At 34.6% G+C, this 22,024-nt stretch overlaps 1 protein-coding gene across 1 annotated transcript in view; it reads left to right on the forward strand.

The window, feature by feature from the left end:
* The first annotated feature begins 9,792 nt into the window (after positions 1-9,792).
* LOC145284935 (uncharacterized) overlaps positions 9,793-22,024 on the forward strand; it is a 175,649-nt gene continuing 163,417 nt past the window's right edge. Inside the window, exons 1-3 of the mRNA XM_080134033.1 lie at positions 9,793-9,849; positions 14,105-14,284; positions 16,813-17,010. Of these exons, the coding sequence (XP_079990159.1) occupies positions 9,798-9,849; positions 14,105-14,284; positions 16,813-17,010 (430 nt within the window). The 5' untranslated portion in view covers positions 9,793-9,797. The remainder of the gene's footprint in view (positions 9,850-14,104; positions 14,285-16,812; positions 17,011-22,024) is intronic.

The raw sequence follows: 22,024 nt of genomic DNA on the forward strand, positions 1-22,024 counted from the left end.
AGAGGAGACTTATCTGGATAATGCCAAGCTCAACAATTATTATTGGAGCTTATACAATAGGACAACAAGTGTATGAAATGAAGAGTCACAAAACTATATATTAGTAAATATAAAATGGATCATTTATTGAATAATGGAATACAAGCAAAATTTGGGGGATAGAAAGGACTCTTTATGCCAGAGCATTTCGAATCCTAATGCTTCTCATCAGAAGAGTAGAGAAAGTGCTAGGTAGCATGGGGAAGATGCGGCGTCTAGCGTAGGGTTTATTAGGGACGAAAAAGATTAAGAGGAATTATAGAATGTTGGGGGAAGCTTTATTGAATTCTAAATAAATAAAGGAGAAGCTTGTTATATATAGTATGTATATTGTACATGGTCTATAACATAGTGTTGAGTTTAAGTGGTATATGTCTTAGGGTTAAATTGAGGGTGTACTGTTGCTGCCACCTAAACGGCAAAAAGGCGGCTATAAAATCGCTTATAATTTGGAGGGGGGTTTATGCAAGGTTGTAATATTGATTAGGTAATGTGCGGCAATATTTTAAAGTTTCTTCTGTTATGATATAGGGAGTATGATTATAAGGGGGAAGCCGGAGGATCGGATGGCAATGTCTATGAGTGCGTTTAACTCGATGCAAAAGGTTTAAGGATACATATAGTTGGCAAGGTGGAAGAGTAAGGAGACATTTACTACTTATAAAAGTGGTAATAATAGTAGGGTAATGATAATAATAATAATAATAATAATAATAATAATAAAGATAAAAATAAAATAAAAGTAAAAATAATATCACCAATAGCTGTGATAAAAAACATGTCAATGTTACTGGTAATAACAATGAAAATGAAGAAAATGGTAACAATGACGGGGGTAGTTACGGGGATAATAATAACAGCAATTATAATGATGATTATAATAATAACAAAAATAATAATAATGATGATAATAATAATAGTAATAACAATACTACTACCACTATCTCCACTATCACCACCACTACTTCTTCTAATAATGATGATAATAATGCTAATAATAATTACTAGGGAATGCGTAAAAGAAAGAGGTACAGACAAGTGGCGGTCAGAATAACAGGAAATAGGGTTGAGGAGTGAGAGGAAAGTGGTGCCGTGAAAAAAATAAAATAAAGTAAAATAAAAGAATATATATATGCACATCTAACCCAAAATAACCTTACACCAACCATTAAATGGGAAATCCTTAGAAAATCTAGCAGATGTAAATCCCTAAACTCCCCATGTCTCCTCTGCCTAAACGAGAAACTCCTCATCTCCAATTTTAAAGACAGAGACAAATTACTAAACAAAAAACAGGAAACCACCATAAACTGTAGGCATTACAAATCCCACCTCCTTAGCAACTATACACCTCTCTAAAACATTAATTGGACAACACGACCTTAAATCCCCCAAATTATACATCCAATACAACCACACACCACAACTACCATGACATACACTCAATCAAACCACTTAACCAATTCCCCCCACATCCCACACCACCTTACCCCCTCCCCCTAAGAATCCCCATAAATCCAACAAAATAACACATACCCCCAATCACCACCAACTCTAAACACCACATAACCTCATCCCACATAACAACCCAATAATCGGCATCAATTCCCCTCCCACTAGCCAACCTCTTGCCTAACCCCAACACACCCTACATGCAACCTTCACGACTTAACACGGAAATTGTTTACATATAAATATGTGGATTTACACCTGCACAGGTAAGTACGCATGGAAATGTACAAATGACCGATGCCTTATGTGCTTACTTTAGAGTATGACACTCCAATATAGCCTTCCGCCTAAATTGATCAATAATACCCTAAAAAACCAAATACCCCAACGTAGAACAATAACTACAGCACTCAATCCCCATATAAACCACCTCAAATTCCTCCCCCAAGTCTATAAACATGGCTACCTAGGACCACTATCCCGGGTACGTGGGCGTTTATTAATGCGTATGTAAGTATATGTGGATGAAACCTGTGCCCATATTTACGGCATGTCACGCTATATATCTATATGTATATGCGTGCGCACATATCGGTGCTTGAGGGAGTGTGAGTGTGTACCTTTGTAGATGTATATAACGAGAGCATATATGTGTGCATATGTGTATGCATGTATATCTGTGTAAATGCATGCGTGTGGGGACGTGCATCTGTGGGTATGTATATGTATGCGGAGGTGTACGCCGGCGCTCCATTGTGCACCCACATCTAACCATAAAAAGCCCCACTAATGAAAATGAAAATATTATGTATATGACCCTGGGAATGAGTTTATGCTCACATCTATGTATAATCATGTCTACATCGAACGAAAGTATTGCGCCTATGTACCCACAAATGAACTTAGATTTAAATTTATGTAGACGAATGTGTCTATACCAATAATTGTCTGTATATCTGGGTGTGTATGTGTGTGTATGCACGCACGTGTACATCCACGTGTGCGTCCGTGTGTACATGGGGTACCGATGTATATGTGCACGTACCTATGTATACGTGTATGGATGTGAGAGTATATGTGCCCGCTGCCTGCTGTCCACATACGTGTGTGAGAGCGTGCAGCTGTGTATATTTGTTGATGTATGTGTTCACGAGTATTAGTATCTGTATGCACACATGCGCTTGCATGTATGCGTGGGGGTGCAGGTGCGTCTGAATCAATATGCGCATATAGGCCCGTGTATACGCCTCCTTGGGGGTATGGGTGTCGATGTGTGTATGTATCTGTGTATGAGCGCATCCATGCTTACGCACACGTACCCAATTTAGCACCTTAAGGAAAATTTGACGTCAGCGGGAGCGGCGCGGGTGTCTATGTATGCATGTGCACATATGTGCATATATTTGCACGCCATAGCAGAGATGTATGTGTACATGTTAACGTTTCTTTAAGCATATATATGTGTACGTGCGCATATAAAATAAAAACCAAATAAATAAACCGAATCATAGCCCCCCCCCCCGCCTACGAACCTAAGCGAACATCCAACAGGTCAGGACATACTTACCAAGAAATCATCTCACCAACGAGACGCCATTTAGACTCGAATTTTAAAGTACCCACCCTCCTACCCCCATATTTTCCCCTTCCCCCTCCATGTATCCCTATGCCCTCAGCCACACCAGAAATGAACTTCCCAGACCCTCCCCCACAAGGTCCTTAAACTCCAAAACTAAAGCATGACCGACATACCAAGCACCCCCTCCCACCTTTCTCCCTAGTTCCCTTTTTCTTTTTTCCGCTCTTCTCGCACGCCTCCCCTGACATCATTCACTCTTTCATCCCGTCATAACGAACATTTCTGTAAAAGTCTGAGGAAGCTACAGACGGCAAAAAAAAAACGGCCGTGTAGCTGAAACAATAATGTAACTTAACAGGAAGATACGGTAATAAAAAATAAAACGCATATTTGCTCTACAACAGTATTGAGCACTTTCTTCAGTTTTTATAATTACCATTTCTACGAAATATATATATATATATATATATATTTATTTATATATATATTACAAAGTATTTCAAAATCGGGTAAATGTTACTATTATTAATTATAACTATTAATGAATTATTTTAATGGAAATATAACTGTGAAATTAATTAAAAAAAATAAATAATTTTGGCTTGCCTTTCATTTGAGAACTATTTCCATAAAAAACTAATAAATATTTAATAGTAGTGATAAGCCTTTAAAGTTGTCGTAAATATCGATTCTGAGCAAAATGCCCATTTTTTGTCAGCAAAAGTGAGGTCTATAAAGTAAACCATTGGTCAAACAAAATGGTTAATTTGCTCAGAATCGATATTTAGGGTCTTTTAAAGGCATAACTTGTATTAAATATCTTTTTGTCATTTAATTATTATCACTTTAATAAACTTTAAATCCATGCATTCGGCATAATCATGTGTGCGTGTGTGTTGTCTTCCTCCAAGAACCGAGGCAAATTTTGTTAACTACAAAAAAAAAAAAAATAAAATGTAATTTTAGTATTATACTAGCAAGGTTATCCAGTGTTGTCTTGGACAAAAGTGTAACATATTTTTATTAAAACTTCTATCGCTTCTCTATTTTTCTTTATTACGCCCTCTCTCCGATTCCCCTCCTTCTCCTCACCTCCTTTCTTGCTGATTTTTTTTTTCGCTTAGCCTGATCTTAATTCTTTAAAATTTAGTCTGAAATCACTTTTTCTAATTAAGCCGACAATGAATGTTGACACGCTGCTTTTCTCTTCCCTTTATTGCTCGATTCCATTTGACTGGAGATCGACTTCTTTTTAGGCTACTGCACTGTCCGAAAAAACAAACAAAAAAAACAATGTTCATTATTTCAGCTGTTTTGAAAGCTTTACAATCGGATTATATGCATCATCACGCTGGACTTAATTTTGGGCTCCGTTCTCTCTAAACAACTATTTTCGCATTTCGGATAAACTTGAGAGAATTTTCATGCAGGCTGAAATATTATGCACGGTTTGTTTTTATATATTTTTTATATATCCAACATTTTTTCACTTCTTTTCTTATAAATTTATGACTACAATAAATTTCGGCTCCATTAAATGCCATAAGTAGCAAATTCAAGCAGTGCTACAAATATAATTTGCTGTTTTCTTTATGTTCTCTGAGGAGAAGAAGAACAAGAATAGCATTCTTTGAAACTCTGCGGAATAAGGACTTTGTAATTTTTTTTTTTACACAGTGATCACCACTTATCAAGGCCCGGAAGCCACTCAGGGATAAGGGTTATTGCAAGTACATTACGTTAGTGAGGAGATTTGCTGAAATGTTTACTTAAGGGGGCGGTTCATTAGGAATTTGTTAACATTGGACTTGAAGACAACCAAGTTGAGTCCGGAGGGAAGCAGGCAGACGGAACAGAGTTCCACAGGCGTGCAGTTCTAAGAAAGAAGCTTTGTTCATGGAATCCGCGTTTTGATTTAGGCACAGATATAGAGTGGGGGAAATTTTTGACAGTGGATTCAGCTAGACGGGTGTTTTTCGTGAAAGATTGGCGTGGGGGGACCAGAGATTGGAGTTCAGACGAACATCTGCCATGGAAATAACGATAAAACAAGGACAGGCTCGCAACGTCTCTTCTGTGGGAAAGAGGTTGCAGGGTAGAGAAAAGGGCATCCCCCACTAAGCCACGAAGTCTATTTTGTACTCTGTCAAGGCAGGATTGTTTTTTGTAGTATTACGTCGAACAATACATTTTGATTGTAAAGTTCAACTTACAGTTTTAATTTTCTTTCTCTTATATACACACACACACACACACACACACACACACACACACACACACATATATATATATATATATATATATATATATATATACTAGGATAAGTACCCGTCGTTGACTGTGTTCAATACAGAAAATGGACTCTAATTTATGAAAGTATGATAGGTTATGAAAAGGAAGGGTTGTAAAAAGTTAGCTTCGAATTTGGGAGTATCAAAACCAAAGCAAAATATGATGAAAGTAAAAATAAAATAGATAAACCCCATAATTTATTATGCCATACCTGTTCACACTGAAACACTTATCACAATATTCTGTGGATCTATATTAAAAATACTTGTTAAACTTTGTGACACATTTCAATTTCATGGAGGTCAGGCGCGAACGAACACACCATAATTTTATTATACCATATTTCTTCAAACTAAAACATAATTATCAAAGTATACTTACGCAAGTAGATATGAAAAGTCTTTATTAAAGTTTGTGCCTATTTCCATTCTATGGAGGCCAGGCGCGAACACATACCCCACAATTTTATTATACCATCCCTATTTAAGTTAAAACATACTTATCAAATTATTATTATTTTTTTTACACGGTGGTCACCACTTATCTAGGCCCGGAAGCCACTCAGGGATAAGGGTTATTGCAAGTACATTACGTTAGTGTGGAGATTGGATGAAGTGTTCTAGGTTTATTCGAGTTTTTTTTCTGGAGATATTTCATGTTGAGGTTTTGGGATTTGTGGAACAGGTCGGCATACTTGGTTAGAGCAGTACAGAGAGGGAAAGTAAGAGAGAAAAAGACAGGAATTTTTTTTTGTAGCACACGAAAAGGTAAAGCCGTAACAATTACCCACTTGTATGACATCGAGAGGCCCCACCAGAGACTACTGCATGGTCCAGATCCATTCACCAAATGGCAATACAACAGTCCCAGTACTTTGCGCCTGCTGATAGGACAGCCTCCTTAGTGGTTAATCCAAGGTTCGGGTCCCTGACTATCAGGCAGATAACGTCAGCCCAGACAAAACGTTTACCTCCAGCACCCTTACTAGTGACATGGCCACAAGGATAGACATAGAGACAGAAAAATTTCCGACATCTCAGACTACTGTTCACCAAGTACTACCGACCTTTAAGCAGCTTTTTCCTCACCCTTTGTCAGAAAAATTACTCATTTGAATGAGGACCGAGGGACAAAAAAGGGGAAACGAGAGTTACTGGAGCTGCCGATAATACATCCACTTTATTATCTACTCTCCATTTAAAAAAAAAAGAGAAACGGGGAGGAGGGGAAAAACTTTTATATGTTTCTCAATATAAAATGGATCTCTTTCGCCACATTGCTGCTTTGCTCCGGATAATCTTTACGTTGTTTTTAGTTTGTTTTACAGCATATCAATAAGGTTCAATTCACTTTAATCAAACTTCTCAGAAACCAAGCCCCCCCCAATACAACAGTCCCAGTACTTTGCGCCTGCTGATAGGACAGCCTCCTTAGTGGTTAATCCAAGGTTCGGGTCCCTGACTATCAGGCAGATAACGTCAGCCCAGACAAAACGTTTACCTCCAGCACCCTTACTAGTGACATGGCCACAAGGATAGACATAGAGACAGAAAAATTTCCGACATCTCAGACTACTGTTCACCAAGTACTACCGACCTTTAAGCAGCTTTTTCCTCACCCTTTGTCAGAAAAATTACTCATTTGAATGAGGACCGAGGGACAAAAAAGGGGAAACGAGAGTTACTGGAGCTGCCGATAATACATCCACTTTATTATCTACTCTCCATTTAAAAAAAAAAGAGAAACGGGGAGGAGGGGAATGGGTACAAGTGACTTATTTATATCTAAGTAGTTATGTACATATATATCAAAAACACTTGTATACGATTTTAAAAATTTTTTTTAAATGTTTTATTTCCATACTTTGTGGACCAGACGCGTACGCAGATCCCACAATTTTAATGAATCATCATTATGCCAGATCAAGCATACCCATTCCTGTGTCTCGATACACCTATCATTATATGTGATCAGTTTTCTATAATAGTCAACCATATAGGAGCCTATTCGTGACCAGACACACACAGACGTTCAACTTTATATATATATATATATATATATATATATATATATATATATATATATATATATATATATATATATATATATATAATAGCTTTCTAAAGTCCAAAATCAGTTTTTTTTAGTTGTTAGTTTATTACATTGCAAAAGGAAAATGATTACAATATTGTTTCGTTTGCAACTAAAAATCTAACAAAATTATGTCTTTGTCGCATTTTTAATGGCTTACTCATCAGATAAATTCCTTAAAAACACAGGAAAAACATTGTTTTGAACAACTTACATGGTTCAAATAATCGACACGCACCGCCAACATTCTCTTAGTTATGGAGATGACTTTCATATATATATATATATATATATATATATATATATATATATATATATATATATATATATATATATATATATATATATATATATATATGTGTGTGTGTGTGTGTGTATGTGTGTGTGTGTGTGTTATTTCAACGGACACTATACATCAGTTTAATCTTCCATCAATACTTTCGGTTTCACGGAAACACTGAGAACCCAGCTCGCAGTACTAAAGACACCAAAATATAACTGTTCTTCAATAGACGTGATGGTATTACACATTATGAACTTTCCGGGCGATGACAAGACTGAATTTTGGAAATACGTGTCGCATGTGTACATACAAATTACATAAATATATACAGTTGTTTGGTTTATTTTATTTTACGACACGTTAATTAATCTATGAGAATACATTGCTCTTAGAATAGACTGTTTCCAGAATCCGTTGCTCTAAGTGTATTTTATTGTTATTATTTACATTTTTATATTACATTTTTATATTATCACATGATCTTGAAAAAAACTTTTATATGTTTCTCAATATAAAATGGATCTCTTTCGCCACATTGCTGCTTTGCTCCGGATAATCTTTACGTTGTTTTTAGTTTGTTTTACAGCATATCAATAAGGTTCAATTCACTTTAATCAAACTTCTCAGAAACCAAGCCCCCCCCTCATGAGGCCAACACTTTATATCTATATGAGATACATTGATATTCGAATGTCCCATTAAATTCCTTGTTTAACTATCAAACACTGAGTTAGTAAAGAAATTGAGAACATAACTCCCCTCTCCCAATTAACCATTTAAATATGTTATTGTATATATTTCTTCTGGTCTCGTGGCCGTACTGGATTCCAGGATAAGAATTAATCTAGTCTGGTGGAGTATTCAGCTTAATGTTGTTACTTTCGGTAACATAACTTGGAGAAGGCGCACTATTTTTTCTCAAAATTGATCACCTATGAGTTATTTAATGCTGAATAAAGTTGCCTAATATAATTCTATGGGTAGGGTACTTATTTTTTCTTCGTCACTGGATGCAACCATAACAATAAAATATGTCTGTAATCTCTGATTTACTAAAAATGTACGATTAAATATTATGTACGATCAATGTACGACTAATTGCCTCTGCTGCTGATTAAAGCAACTTCAACACAGGCGATCGACTGAGTCTGTCAGCGTAAAATATCTTAAAACAATATTGTAATAAACAGTAAAACGAATTTAAGTTTTGAGAGGTTATTTTTTTAACAAATATTTTTTTAAGTCCAAACCTAATGTCCGGCCAAAATCCTTATATCCGACCAAAATCCAGCACAACTAAATGTCGGATTCGGCTTCTGCTGATTCAAGCAACTTTACAATATGACAATCAGCAGGAACAGTCAAACATATATTGATCGGGCATAATTTTTAGTCGTACATTTTTAGTAAAACCCTCAAATATGCACGCGTATATACACAATCAAGCCTATTTATATTTACTAAATTATTAATTGTATTAAAACACAATGATTTAAGTTTGTAATCATGACTAAATGAAATACCTAGTTTCGATAGAATTATAAACCGAAATCAGGATTCTAAACCAAAACATATACAATAGCGAATGTAAACATTAGAATATCCAAAAATGAATGTAAATGCGACCACAAAAAGGAGAAAATGTAAGCATCACCATAGACAAGAGTAATTGTAAATACCAATATATAAAATGTAAACACCACCATATAAAAGAATGAACATAAAACCATTCTTTTTTATTTTCTTCCCAAAAGAAGATGATGGCTGAGTATCAATCGTGTTGAGAACAAAGCAGATTATCAATGCCAATGAGTTTTATTTTTTCAAAGAGTAATGTTTCACGAATGTAAATGTAAACACTACAAGAGTGAATGTGACCACAGACATATTCAAGAGTGAATTCAAAAACCACCATAAAAAAATGAATATAAAAACCACCTTATACAAGAGTAAATGTAAAAACCAGCAAGAATGAATGTTCATTATGCAAAGTTTATCAGATACATAATTTGGTTTTGGAAATTTAAATGTATTTTTTATATTTTCTTACAGGTCTTAAAGATGGTGTCCTTTTTTCTTTTCATCTTAACCTTTGCACTACAATGGTCGTCAGGTGAGTTTTTGCATGCAAGTCGCTTTCGGAAAAATGTAGACTCCATTGCAAATTACACAATAATAATCTGAACTGTCTTCGGATTTCATGAAGCTCGGAATATTGAACCTCATAGAAGAACATGTCTAACGCCGCTCAAATGTAACACGCATTTACACCGATAAATGTTATCGATGTCAATGTGCAGTAACTTGATAGACAACACTTCTTCCTTTGAGAGATTTTGGCGGCTTTAAATTCTTGAGTCCTTGTCTCACTTTCCACCTTAGTTCATCTTCTTGCGCCTTTTGGTATATTCAAAGCTGCCACCTCTATTATTGGAGCTATCATATTTAAGTATGGAATCCGTCTGATAGTTGAGACCTTTGTTTGGTTCCTGTTATATTTTCATTTAAATTGTTTTGTTCTTACTGTTTAAAATATTTTCATTTAAATTGTTCTGTTATTACTATTAAAAAAAAATAGATATGCAAATTCAGTTTCTTGCCACGTGATTTTTGCACGTGTTTCTTTTTCTTTAAAAGACTGAGTTCTTTCTCTCTTGCTTTAGTAGCTGTGAATTTTGTTCAATAAAGCCTTGGAAAGAGGTTTTGTTTTACGTCTTCATTTATTTACAACACTACAGCTTCTCAAAGAGAGTTAGCTGACCTTTACTTTTGTTAACAATGGCTCTTATTGGCGAAGGGTCGACATAGACTTTTACATCCTTAGCTTTTATATTTTGCAATTTCTTCATTTGATGAGACTTAAACTCCTTAAACTCTGTCTTTTTTGTTAGAGTTTCTTGATATATTTCCATTTTATATTATCTCGGGTCCATACCGAATTGGTATTATGTTCTTGCTTTTTTAAGATGAGGATTGGTTATTCGTATTATTTGTATTCTTCGAACTACTGTTTAATTTAAGGAAATTATTTCTCTCAAAATAAAGAAATTGGAAAATATGAAATATGAGGACATAAGACTCCCTGTTTCCAATTTTCATAATTTGTTACAATCAAGTAATGGCACATTTCTCTGCCTGGAATGATGTCTTCTTATGGAAAGATGGTTTGTCTTATTTTTTTTTTCATTGAAGTAATGAAGAACTCAGACGCCTAGACTGCTAAACTTACCCATCTTTTCAAAGTGGCGGCACTTATAAATAGTTAAGAGTATAAAGTTTACAATTTTAAAAAAATTGGCAAAACTTGAAACTTAAAGTGAATATAAATATTAATAATAATGTTTATAGAAAATCCTATCTTTATGAAAAAGCTTAATATTCGAGATAGAGCATAGTTATATGAGAAGGAGTTAAAATTTTGCAAATTACAATTCGAAACATTTATTTTTCGAACAAGAGATACAAAATAAAGATGATTATTTCCTTATTCCATCGAGTTTCAAAGAATGGTACTTATCCTCAGAGGAAAAACAGGACATTACTTCTTTGAGACTTTGAAGCTTTCAAACTATGTGCTGACCAGCAAAATTATAGCTCCTTGAAAGAAAAGTCATTTTGCTGTTTGTCCATAAGAGCCATTCTGCGAAATTCCATGAAATAGGGAAATAATCATCTTTATTTTGTATTCCTTGTTTGAAAAATACATGTTGTAAATTGTAATAAATGCTGTAAATTGTAATTTACAACATTTTACTTCAAGAAGTAAAATGTTGTAAATTACAATTTACAACATTATATATATATATATATACATATATATATGTATATATATATATATATATATATATATATATATATATATAATGGTTGTATAGTTTATTTTCCTAGATGTAGACACACTGAAATTCTTGTGTTTATTAAAGAGTGCTCCATGGGGGTCAGAGCAAGTATGTAGTATGTTTATTATGCATACATTATTGGTTACACTACATGCACATATGTAACCAATAATGTTTGTATAATAAACATACTATATATACATATAATAATACATACATGATGATGATTGCTACATGCTTTCAGATGATTGCCGTCACATTGAATTCTCCCAATTTTGTCGTCCATGCCATCTCAGATGACTCTGCACTCCCGCCACAGATTTTCACATCTCGAAGCAGATGTGACATACAAATTGAGCAATTTCCACTGAGTTGACTTCCTCTGGAGATTGAAGGGTATTCCTATGAGCAATCACATGTCTTCTCAAACCAGCAATAGACTTGCAAACTTTGGATCGTTTGGTTCGGACTAATAGGTGCAAAATTGACCTGAACAGGAGTTTTATGCGACTTAAGGTGGTTGACGTAGCCAGCTTTTGATAAAAGCACTCGTTCACAAGTGTCGCATTTCCAGCTCTGTGTGTCATGGTTAAGACCATCAATTAAACCTTTGCGAAGCTCTCGCTTCAGATTGCTGTGGGTCTGCTTTCTTTTCTCTAGAGAATCACAACTTTCACGTACAAGTTTTCGCCACTTCGGCCTTTGCAGAGTAAGTTCTTCTCATGTGTCGATGTCGATTCGATACATACATACATACATACATGATGATTGCAACATCTTGCCAGACGAGTGCCACTCCCTCGAACACTTAAATTCCATGAGCCCAAATGCCTTAAGGAGTATCTATACAAAGATGTTACAGAGTCTTAGCTTTGTACGACAGCTAACTCTCTCTCTCGGTTCAAAATGTTGAGATCCAGCAACAAGCAAGAGCAAGATAGCCAGCAGAAAATTAAACTGCAGACCAGCTTAATGCGGGTACTGGTCCCCCGCTTTATGGTTTTTTAAATCAGATATTTACTTCTCCTAGAAAGGTTGCCTTCACCACGTCTTACGGGAACCCTTTCCACCCCAACACATATATACATACACACAAATATACACGGTGCTAGTTGGCCGTTGACCCCGAAAAAGGGTCCATTCGCCCTTTGAAAGGTCTTGTTTTTAATCCTTCCGGGAGACTAGCCGCCCTCCTCACCAAACAAGTCTGGTGGGGGAACCAGTTTAGTCGCCGGTGACCCGACCATGAGGCAGCTAGTACTGGGTTACATGGTACCAGTAGCATATGACATGACTTGACGCATACATACATACATACATACATACATACATACATACATACATACATACATACATGTGTATAAGTATTCTATTTACTTTGTTGAATGTCATTTTTTTTATTACTACGTATCGATGTCTGTTAGAATCAAAGACTATTTCTAAAAAAGTACCGGGAGGACATCCTTAAACTCTATCTGGTTATTATGCAACTCATTTTTTTCTAAATAAATTTGATTTATGTATACCTAGGAATCTTAATATGTCATCCAATATTTTACTTTGGGTGTTTGCTCCATGAAACGGGCTACAACATGGATCGTTCGCATTAGTTGTCAACTTAATTCATGATAAACATAAATCCTTACAACCCTGAATCCTATCCTAATTCCTGTATATCCTAATGTATATTAATCCAGTATTCTTGTAGGTTAGATCATCACTTTTGTTCCAACTGGACAAAAACCAATTGCCCTTCTCCTCAAGCTGCTATAAAATTATATACATCGCACTTTCCACGTCCCATGGGAGAAAAAATTTATCTTCCAGTACTTACTTTTACAAGGCAGAAATTTAAAAATCGATACTAAACACCTATACTAATCTATATTAGTAGATGCACTATCTCTTATATATACCTATATTCTATAGATTATCTAAAAGATAGATACTTATTAGTCATAGTTTGAACTTCTGCCTAAAGTTATATTAAGTTTGAACTTCTATCTAAAGTTATATGAAGTAGAAACTGCATATTTTCTTTCTCTTAGATGGGCAACACTACTGGCGATGGAAACTAGAATTTGAAATTTGAAGCTCTAATTGATTTTTACCCTAATTCCTTGTACTATACTTTTTTCCAATATATTTATTAATCAACAAAAACATATTTTGTTGTAACCACTTACTCATACATACCCCAAACCTTCCAGTCATAACGTGTTAATAACCATATCTTCCAATCTTAATCTTATTTTGAAGAGTGTAACTTCATAGCAGGTACTAACTACCTTTGATAGAAAAACTCCGATGTTAAACGTGAGCCACTGACCTCATACATCTTGGCATCAAACGAGGGAAGGAGGCCTCATCAGTCCTTCTCGTCAACCTCTCTAGAGTTGGTGTATTAAAAATAACATAATTAAAAATAACATTAAAAAAAAAAACGAAACAAAAATGAAAACTGAATAAATGCTCATATTTTTTCTCCCGCGTTATCATATCGTTTAAGTGTTCATTTTCTTTTCTTAGCACATCCGCTCTGTCCTTTGCCACCGATGGTCGCAAACGCGTCCGGAAATACATTCTACGACGACAACAACGGCTACTACATTGTGTACACCTGCAATCAGGGCTACTACATCAACAATGGCGATTCGCACCTGAAATGTTCGAACGGCACAATTGACGGAATCCTACCAACGTGCACAAGTAAGTAGAGACACAGAAAAATCAATATTTTAGACGATGTGTGAGTTTAGAGCTAGTTTTTCTTATTTTAATATTTTCGATATTTTCATCAATATTTTCGATTTAAATATGTTTGCTAACCGATAAATTAATAATGATGTGAACATAATCTATCCATTCGCTCTGCCGATCTAAAGTTGTTTTACAACCACTGCAACAAATGACCGCTCATTCCAAAGCAAAACCACAAGAACAGTTTATAAACAAACTAGCAGACCCTGGGCGTCGTGTGATGGTAAATTATGATTAAATTATTTTGTCATGCAGATTTTGTATTTATTATTAAAGAGCCACTCGTCTATTAATTATTATAGTGTACTCAATAGTGATTTCAAAAGTAAAAAAATATATGCATGACTTGAGTGACATCAACTAGAATCGAAACCAAAACATACAGTTTTCCAGCCTTATTCGTTAACTTCTGAGCCACGTCTATACAAATATAAAAGCTTTAAAAAATGACGTTGTTTAACATATAAGTGTATATTTGCGTATGCATAGACGTGCACCTTAAGTCGACTTGCGCCTGCGAAGTTCCAAGCTTTTTGCAATTTTGACCCTTTAGCAGGTATTTTTACCGACTAAAGACCAAAACCCTATATATTATGTCTGTAAACCAAAAATTGACAGGGGTGTTTAGTAAAGACAGCATACAAACAGTCAATATATATATATATATATATATATATATATATATATATATATATATATATATATATATAAGCAACTTTGCGTGTCTGTGTGTCTATGAGTTCCCTATGGACTCGAAAACGGCTGGGTTAATTTTCATTAAATTTTACACGAAGGTACTTTATCTGCCTGGCAGTTTTATTAGATGGGTTTTGTGTCGGAATGTCTTCGATAAGTACCGATAATCGATAATCGAAATAATCCAATGAAAGAAGGAACAGGCAATTTTGACCAAAGTTAACATCTTACACAACCTAACACCGCAAATGCATTCGAGAAGTTTCATTACCATATAAACAGAAAGGCCTAACATATAAAATGAACACTAAGTTTTTTGATATGACAAGGGCGCGTTAGAAATGACTGTTTCTGTCTAAAGCACATTTTCAACATGATATTTGACTTTTTAATTTTAAATTTAGCTTCAACCCATTATCACCGCACAACCAGTAATGTCAGACATATAAAACAAACAGTATGTCTTTTATGTGATAAGGACGCCTTCGAATGAATGTTTATGTTTAGAGCAGAATTGAACATGATACTCGACTTTTGCATTTTAAGCTTTAATGTAAGCCATTATATATAAAAATATTTTTATAAAACCAACAGTATGTTCTCTAGAGGGCAATGTAGACGACAATATATTGGGAACTTAATCACTGCCAGCGAGAGGCATGTGGAGCTTCCTCCAGGTACATAGCAAAAGGTCCCCAATTAGAGCAAGCAATCAATCCGTTTGATTGGAAAATGGGCTATTTCATCGATTTCGATGACAATAAAAATATGGGAGTATGAAACATTCATTGATCATTCGTTGATCAGCATTCAATCCCCGGCAATGTCGGGTCACCCTGCTAGTATATATATATATATATATATATATATATATATATATATAATGTTTATTTTTTTTGGATATTACAAGCAGTACTGAACTTCCTAAGGTTGAACGATAGAATGAGTTTTGTCTGACCAAATCAAAACAAAATGTTCCATTAACATAACCAAAAGCCCCTCCAGGAGACCCAATCTGCCCGGAAAGGAACACTGGCCGAATTACTAGGTAGCTATCTGGAAAATCAACTGCCTTAGCCAATGTTCAATTCCACCCCATCCACTCTAACTCCTCCTCCTACCCCTGCAAAACTGGTTATGACCACCTCACCTTCCTATCTCCTGGAATCTTATAACGCTTAACCTATTTTGGCCTTTTGTTAGTGATCGCTATTCAACCGCCCAGAGATTGACCAATTAAGACGTCTGTCTAGACAGCTTCCATTCATGGTGCTTTCACAAAAGCTGATCCCAGCGTAACGCTCCCACTCAATGAGGCACTTAGTTTTTGAACAAATAAAATATCTCTTGGGTGGTCGAACGCTGACTAGATATATTTTCAGTTATCTTTCCCCCCCTCCCTTAGCCAAGCATCTATCACTATCGTATGGACAAGCAAATATGCGCGTGTTGACAATAGTATAGTTCACGTGGACTTGAGTTAATGGGGGATTCATTAGAATTATTAGAAATTTACAAGGTTATATTAGTGTCGGATACAAAATGTTATTTAGGTATACATGACCCTGTGAATTTGTTGCATCTTGGATATCCGTGACGGACCGAATCGTGAATCTAACCTTCAGATATCGACAATTCAAGACTATGCATTTCAATATGTATACGACAATAGAACGTTGAATCAACCCCGACTCAACTTTTCAGTTTCATGAAATAATCTTATTTCATAGTTTTTTGTTTCTTGTATCTGTTGTTTGGTTCGACCGATTTTTATTTTCCAGGAAAAAGGTGCCTATATTTGTCTCCTGGGCCCCATGTAAATATCTCCAACAACAAAACGGAGTACGGGTCCGTGGTTTCGGTGAAATGTGAACGAGGTTACAAGATGTCTTCAACAAACAGTGTTGAGTTAAAACTGACTTGTGTCGATGGAGGCCCCAAATCGGGTCGCTGGAGCAGTTCAATGCCGGACTGTTCGTGTAAGTTTTAGATATTGATGACGCCATTCTGTAGGAATGATGCCAGGCTTATCGTTTCGTAAAGCTTCGTAGTCAGTCTTATTGTCATTTGTCGATTAGCTGTTTTTGTTTTACGGAGTATCAAGCCTTTTCGGGTTGTTTCATGCAGAATTCAGAAATTTAAGAAAAAAAAATTAATGCTTCAAGTTTCTTTAAAGATATTTATTCACGGTGTTTGTTTGGTTGTTTAGGGTTCAATCAGTTTTCACACTTCACGTTCTTTATATCTTCAAATATTATTTATTCATTGTGTTTTTTGTTGGTTTTTTTTTGTAGAGAAAAATTGTATAACACATATATATATATATATATATATATATATATATATATATATACGTTTTATTTTTTATTACCGTTTTATCTGTTCAGTTACATATGTTTCGGTTGCCGGACCATATTTACGATCCAGCAGCCTCGTCAGACCTTACATTATTATTTGGAAGAACGATTTTAAAAGAAATACGAGAGAAAAAAAATACGAGAGAAAAAAAGAGGAAAAAAGAAAGAGGGGAAGAGAAAATAAGGGGGGGGGGCGGAGATCAACAATAATTAAGTTTTGAAGTTTAAAATACATTAGATTGTAGTGTGGGGGGATTTAGTAAATTCAGCTAGGCGTGGGTGAAGATGTAGTGATATAGGGAGAGGAGAGGGGGAGATAAAAGGAAGGGGTAAGGAGGAAGAGGGACGAATTTCAATTTTGGGTTTTAAGATATGGCTGTATTTAGGAAAATTGTTTAGCTATACACTGGAGTATATAGATTGATGGGAGGGAGAGAGGGAAAGAGAGTGAGAGAGAAAGGTTTAGTGAACGTGTCATATGCGTTTGGCAGGGTTTCATTTTAGAACGCTCGCAGTGGCCACGGCAAGTCCAGGCGTACATCTGACAATGAATTTTTTAGGCAGTTAAGAGTGAATACATATGCCAACACACGCGCATATACACACATATACATACTCATATAAACACGTACATGCATATATATATACTTATACACACAAATACACACGTATATATTCCTCCACTTACCCCCTAACTTTTGCACATTCATCTATGCATGAATCAAACTATCCCCCACTAACTTACTAATTACTACTAAACTCTCCACATATATGGGTGTACATTTATTAGAGTCTATATTGACATCTATATGTATATATGTGTCCATTTGTGTAGGTGTGCCAGAAATATTATATTCTTTAACGCACCTACTTACTCTCCTATCTATGTGCAAGTACATGTGTCTTTATGTCTGTGTGGATGGATGTGCGGGCATGATTGTGTATGTGTTTACGTGTATCTGTACACGTGTTTGTATATCTACGTGTATGAGTGTGTGTGCTCATGGGTCTTGCATATATGCATGGATATATTTCGTGCATCTATGCTTATGTGCACATACAGACGTATGTGTACTTCTGGGTGTTGCCGTGTATATATATATATGTATGTGTATGTGCATACATGGGTCAACGTACGTATGCAGGTATATCTATATCTGAATACATATGCGTGTATGTGTTTGTATGTTCATGTCTATCTATATTTGCAATACACCTGCCACTGAAAATAAGGTTAAACATAACTATTGCCTAAAACACCAAATTAGGCACCCACCCCTATATATATGAACTTAACGAAGCCACAAGAACCCCTAACTTAACCACCACATTCATAATCTTTAACCTTTAAACGTTCAGGCCCTCTATATCGGTCAAACCACATTTAAACTCTTAGACATCCTACTAAATATAGCTCAACCTAACTCTTAATATCCTAGTCTTACTAATAACTTTTACTACTTACATTTATATCCTCGATACATATAAATTTAACCAATATATACACAAAAACCATTTAGGGAAATAAAAAAGTTGATCCCTCAACTCATTCACATATTTACCGCATTTAATTTACAATCATTATTTTTTCACCCCTTCCTCATATTATCTCTGTCATTTTTATTTTTTAACTTATTCTATTTATATTTTTTCATTATATTTATCTTTACTTTTATTTTATTTTATTATTATTTTTTATTCTATTTTTATTTTTATTTTATTTTTATATTTTATTATTTTTCATTTTTTATTTTTATTTTTATTTTATTGTTATCTTTATTTTTATTCTCTATTTAGAAATCTAAAATTTTATTTTATTTTTCATTTTAGATTATAATTTTTTATAAGCCAATATAGATTAACCCCCCTCCTCATAATCAGCAAAGCAAACCCATACATATTTTATCATTCGTCTACCTAAACTCCCATTATTAACTACATCCTTTTATTTTTTATTTTTTATCCTAACTTTACTTTATTTACTTAGTATAAACAGACACATATCTGTGTATATGTGTACGTCTGTATATGTATGTATACATTTATGGATATGTAGGTTATTATATATGTGTATGAATGCATGTGTACATGTGTGTGTTTGTATGTATGTATGTATATATATATATGCATCAATATCCTACTGAAGATATATGTCTGTGCATATGTGTATGTAAGTATGTGTATGTGTGCATATATATATGGGTATGTGTGTGTATATGTGTATATATGTGTATATATGTATATATATATGTATACGAGTGTCTGTATGCATACGTATATATGTGATGTAATGGAATGACCTAGCATCTCTTCATAGGTGAAATGAGAAATTGACATTTTACCAAGCATTGAAAGGAACAATTTTTGAAAGTGCCCATTTCAAATTTCTTTTGTTTCATAAGAAGACAAAAAGTAATACGACGGAAAAACACGTGTAGGACGTGTTTTATTGTCAATTTCATGTGTGTTGCAAAAACCTTGTCTACAGAAGAATGTTTTTTGTGGTTAAAAACAAAACTATTCAGTCAATTTATTTAATGCTTTGTGTACGTACTGTTAACCTTTTATTTTATTACTGTGTTTAAAAAAAGATTCTTCAACATGGAACAATTAGCCAAGTTTACAAATACGATACAATTAGCATTGGCAGCGCAGCAAAGTCAGATGGAATTTTTACAAAAAGAGCAGTTAAAACAAAGTGATGTATAAAAACAATATTAATAAAACAAGAAGATTGTCGGTTCACTCCGGAAGGAATTGCAAATTTGTTCACAGAATTTTTATATGAACTAACGAGTGGCTTTACGTTTCCAGCATATTATCGTAGATACGAAAATACTTTTTCCATACGATGTCAGGCCTGGTCGGATGAGGAAAAAATTATTTTACTGTTGCAAAAACTGGGTTCCCATGAAAATACCAAGTATACAAATTTTATACTCCCAAGGAAACCCGAAGATAGTTCTTTTAAAGAACATTTTCGGGGAGCGGCATAGCTTATTTTATACTCGTTATAGGTGTTTAAATATTTTGAAACAAGATGATGAAGACTTTATCCCCTATGCTGGGAGAGTAAATGCCCAATGCGAATTATTTAAGTTGAAAGACCTAAAAGAGGACATGTTTAAATGCTTGATATTTGTGCAAGGGTTAACATCCTCGAAGGATAAAGAGATTCGTTCTAGGATATTATCCATTATGAACCAAGACATAGAAATAACCTTAGAGAAAGTTACTGAGGAATGCGAGAAACTGTTAAACTTAAAGCAGGATAATACTAGTATCGAAGAGAAAAATGTTGACAAAATACAAAGGGTAAAGCAAGGTGACCACTATGTAAAAAAATACTGTAAGACGTGTGGAGGAAAGAATCACTTCACAAAAAAGTGCTACTTCAAAAGCAAAATATGCTATAAGTGCGGGCGTAAAGGACACAATTCAACAGTATGCAAAAAGGAGAAATACTATAAGCCTGAAATAAAGACCATTGGTTCTAAAAAAGAGTCCATGTATGGTAAAAAAAGGAAATATATTGAAGTTAGAATCAATGGCCGGAAAGTAAACTGTCTTTTGGATACTGGAAGTGACATATCCTTAATTGATGAAACAACATGGAAGAAAATTGGTTCTCCAAAGCTGCAAAACACAAAGAAAATTACCAGAGGAATGTCTGGAAATAGAGTAAAATTTAAAGGTGAATTTTATACTAATGTGACCCTGAATGAAAAGACGTTAAAAACTAAAATATATGTAATACCTGGAAAAAATTCTAATCTATTCGGTATAGATTTGATGATACTTTTCAATTTATGGGAGAGACCAATAAACTCATTTTGCAAAAGAGTAAATTTGACAGGATTTGAAAGTCCCAAACTGCCAGGAAGATTTGTTGGGGATTTGAAGAAGGGTTTTAAAAATGTATTTTCTGAAGGTCTGGGTTGCTGCACTAAAACGGAAGTGAAATTTGAACTGAAAGATGAAGCGAAACCGGTGTTTAAACCCAAAAGGAAGGTCCCGTACTTGGCATTAGAAATAATCGAGAAAGAATTAAATAGACTCGAAGAAATAGTAGTAATAGAAGTAGTAGTTTATGTGAAAAAGAAAAAGAAAAAGAAAAAATCAGGGTATGTGGAGATTTTTCGACGGGACAATGATTCCTTAAAGGATCATAACTATCCACTCCCTACCTCTGAGGAAATATTTTCTAAGTTAAATGGAGGAAAGATTTTCACAAAAATTGACTTGTCAGAATCATATTTGCAGGTCAGAGTCCACGAAGATTGTTCTAAATACCTGACAATAAATACTCATAAAGGATTATTTTCCCTAACCCGATTGCCGCTTGGGTTGAAAGTAGCACCAAATTTATTCCAACAAATTATGGATGCCTTTTTGATAAGAAGCAAAAATGTTGAAGAACATAAAAACCATATTCGGAAGTATTCGAGAAAATAGAAGACTACGGATTTAAAGTGGCTTTCGACAAATGTAATTTTGGTATGGACAAGATTGAATATTTGGGACAAATAATTAATTGGAAAGGTAGAAATCCAAATAGGACATAAGCAATTAGAGACATGCATAGACCAGACAATGTAGTGAAGTTACAGTCATTCTTGGGTCTAGCAAACTACCA

This window comes from Euprymna scolopes, chromosome 9 (assembly GCF_053919585.1).
Source record: "Euprymna scolopes isolate OS-2025 chromosome 9, ASM5391958v1, whole genome shotgun sequence".
Taxonomy (NCBI): Eukaryota; Metazoa; Mollusca; class Cephalopoda; order Sepiida; family Sepiolidae; genus Euprymna; species Euprymna scolopes.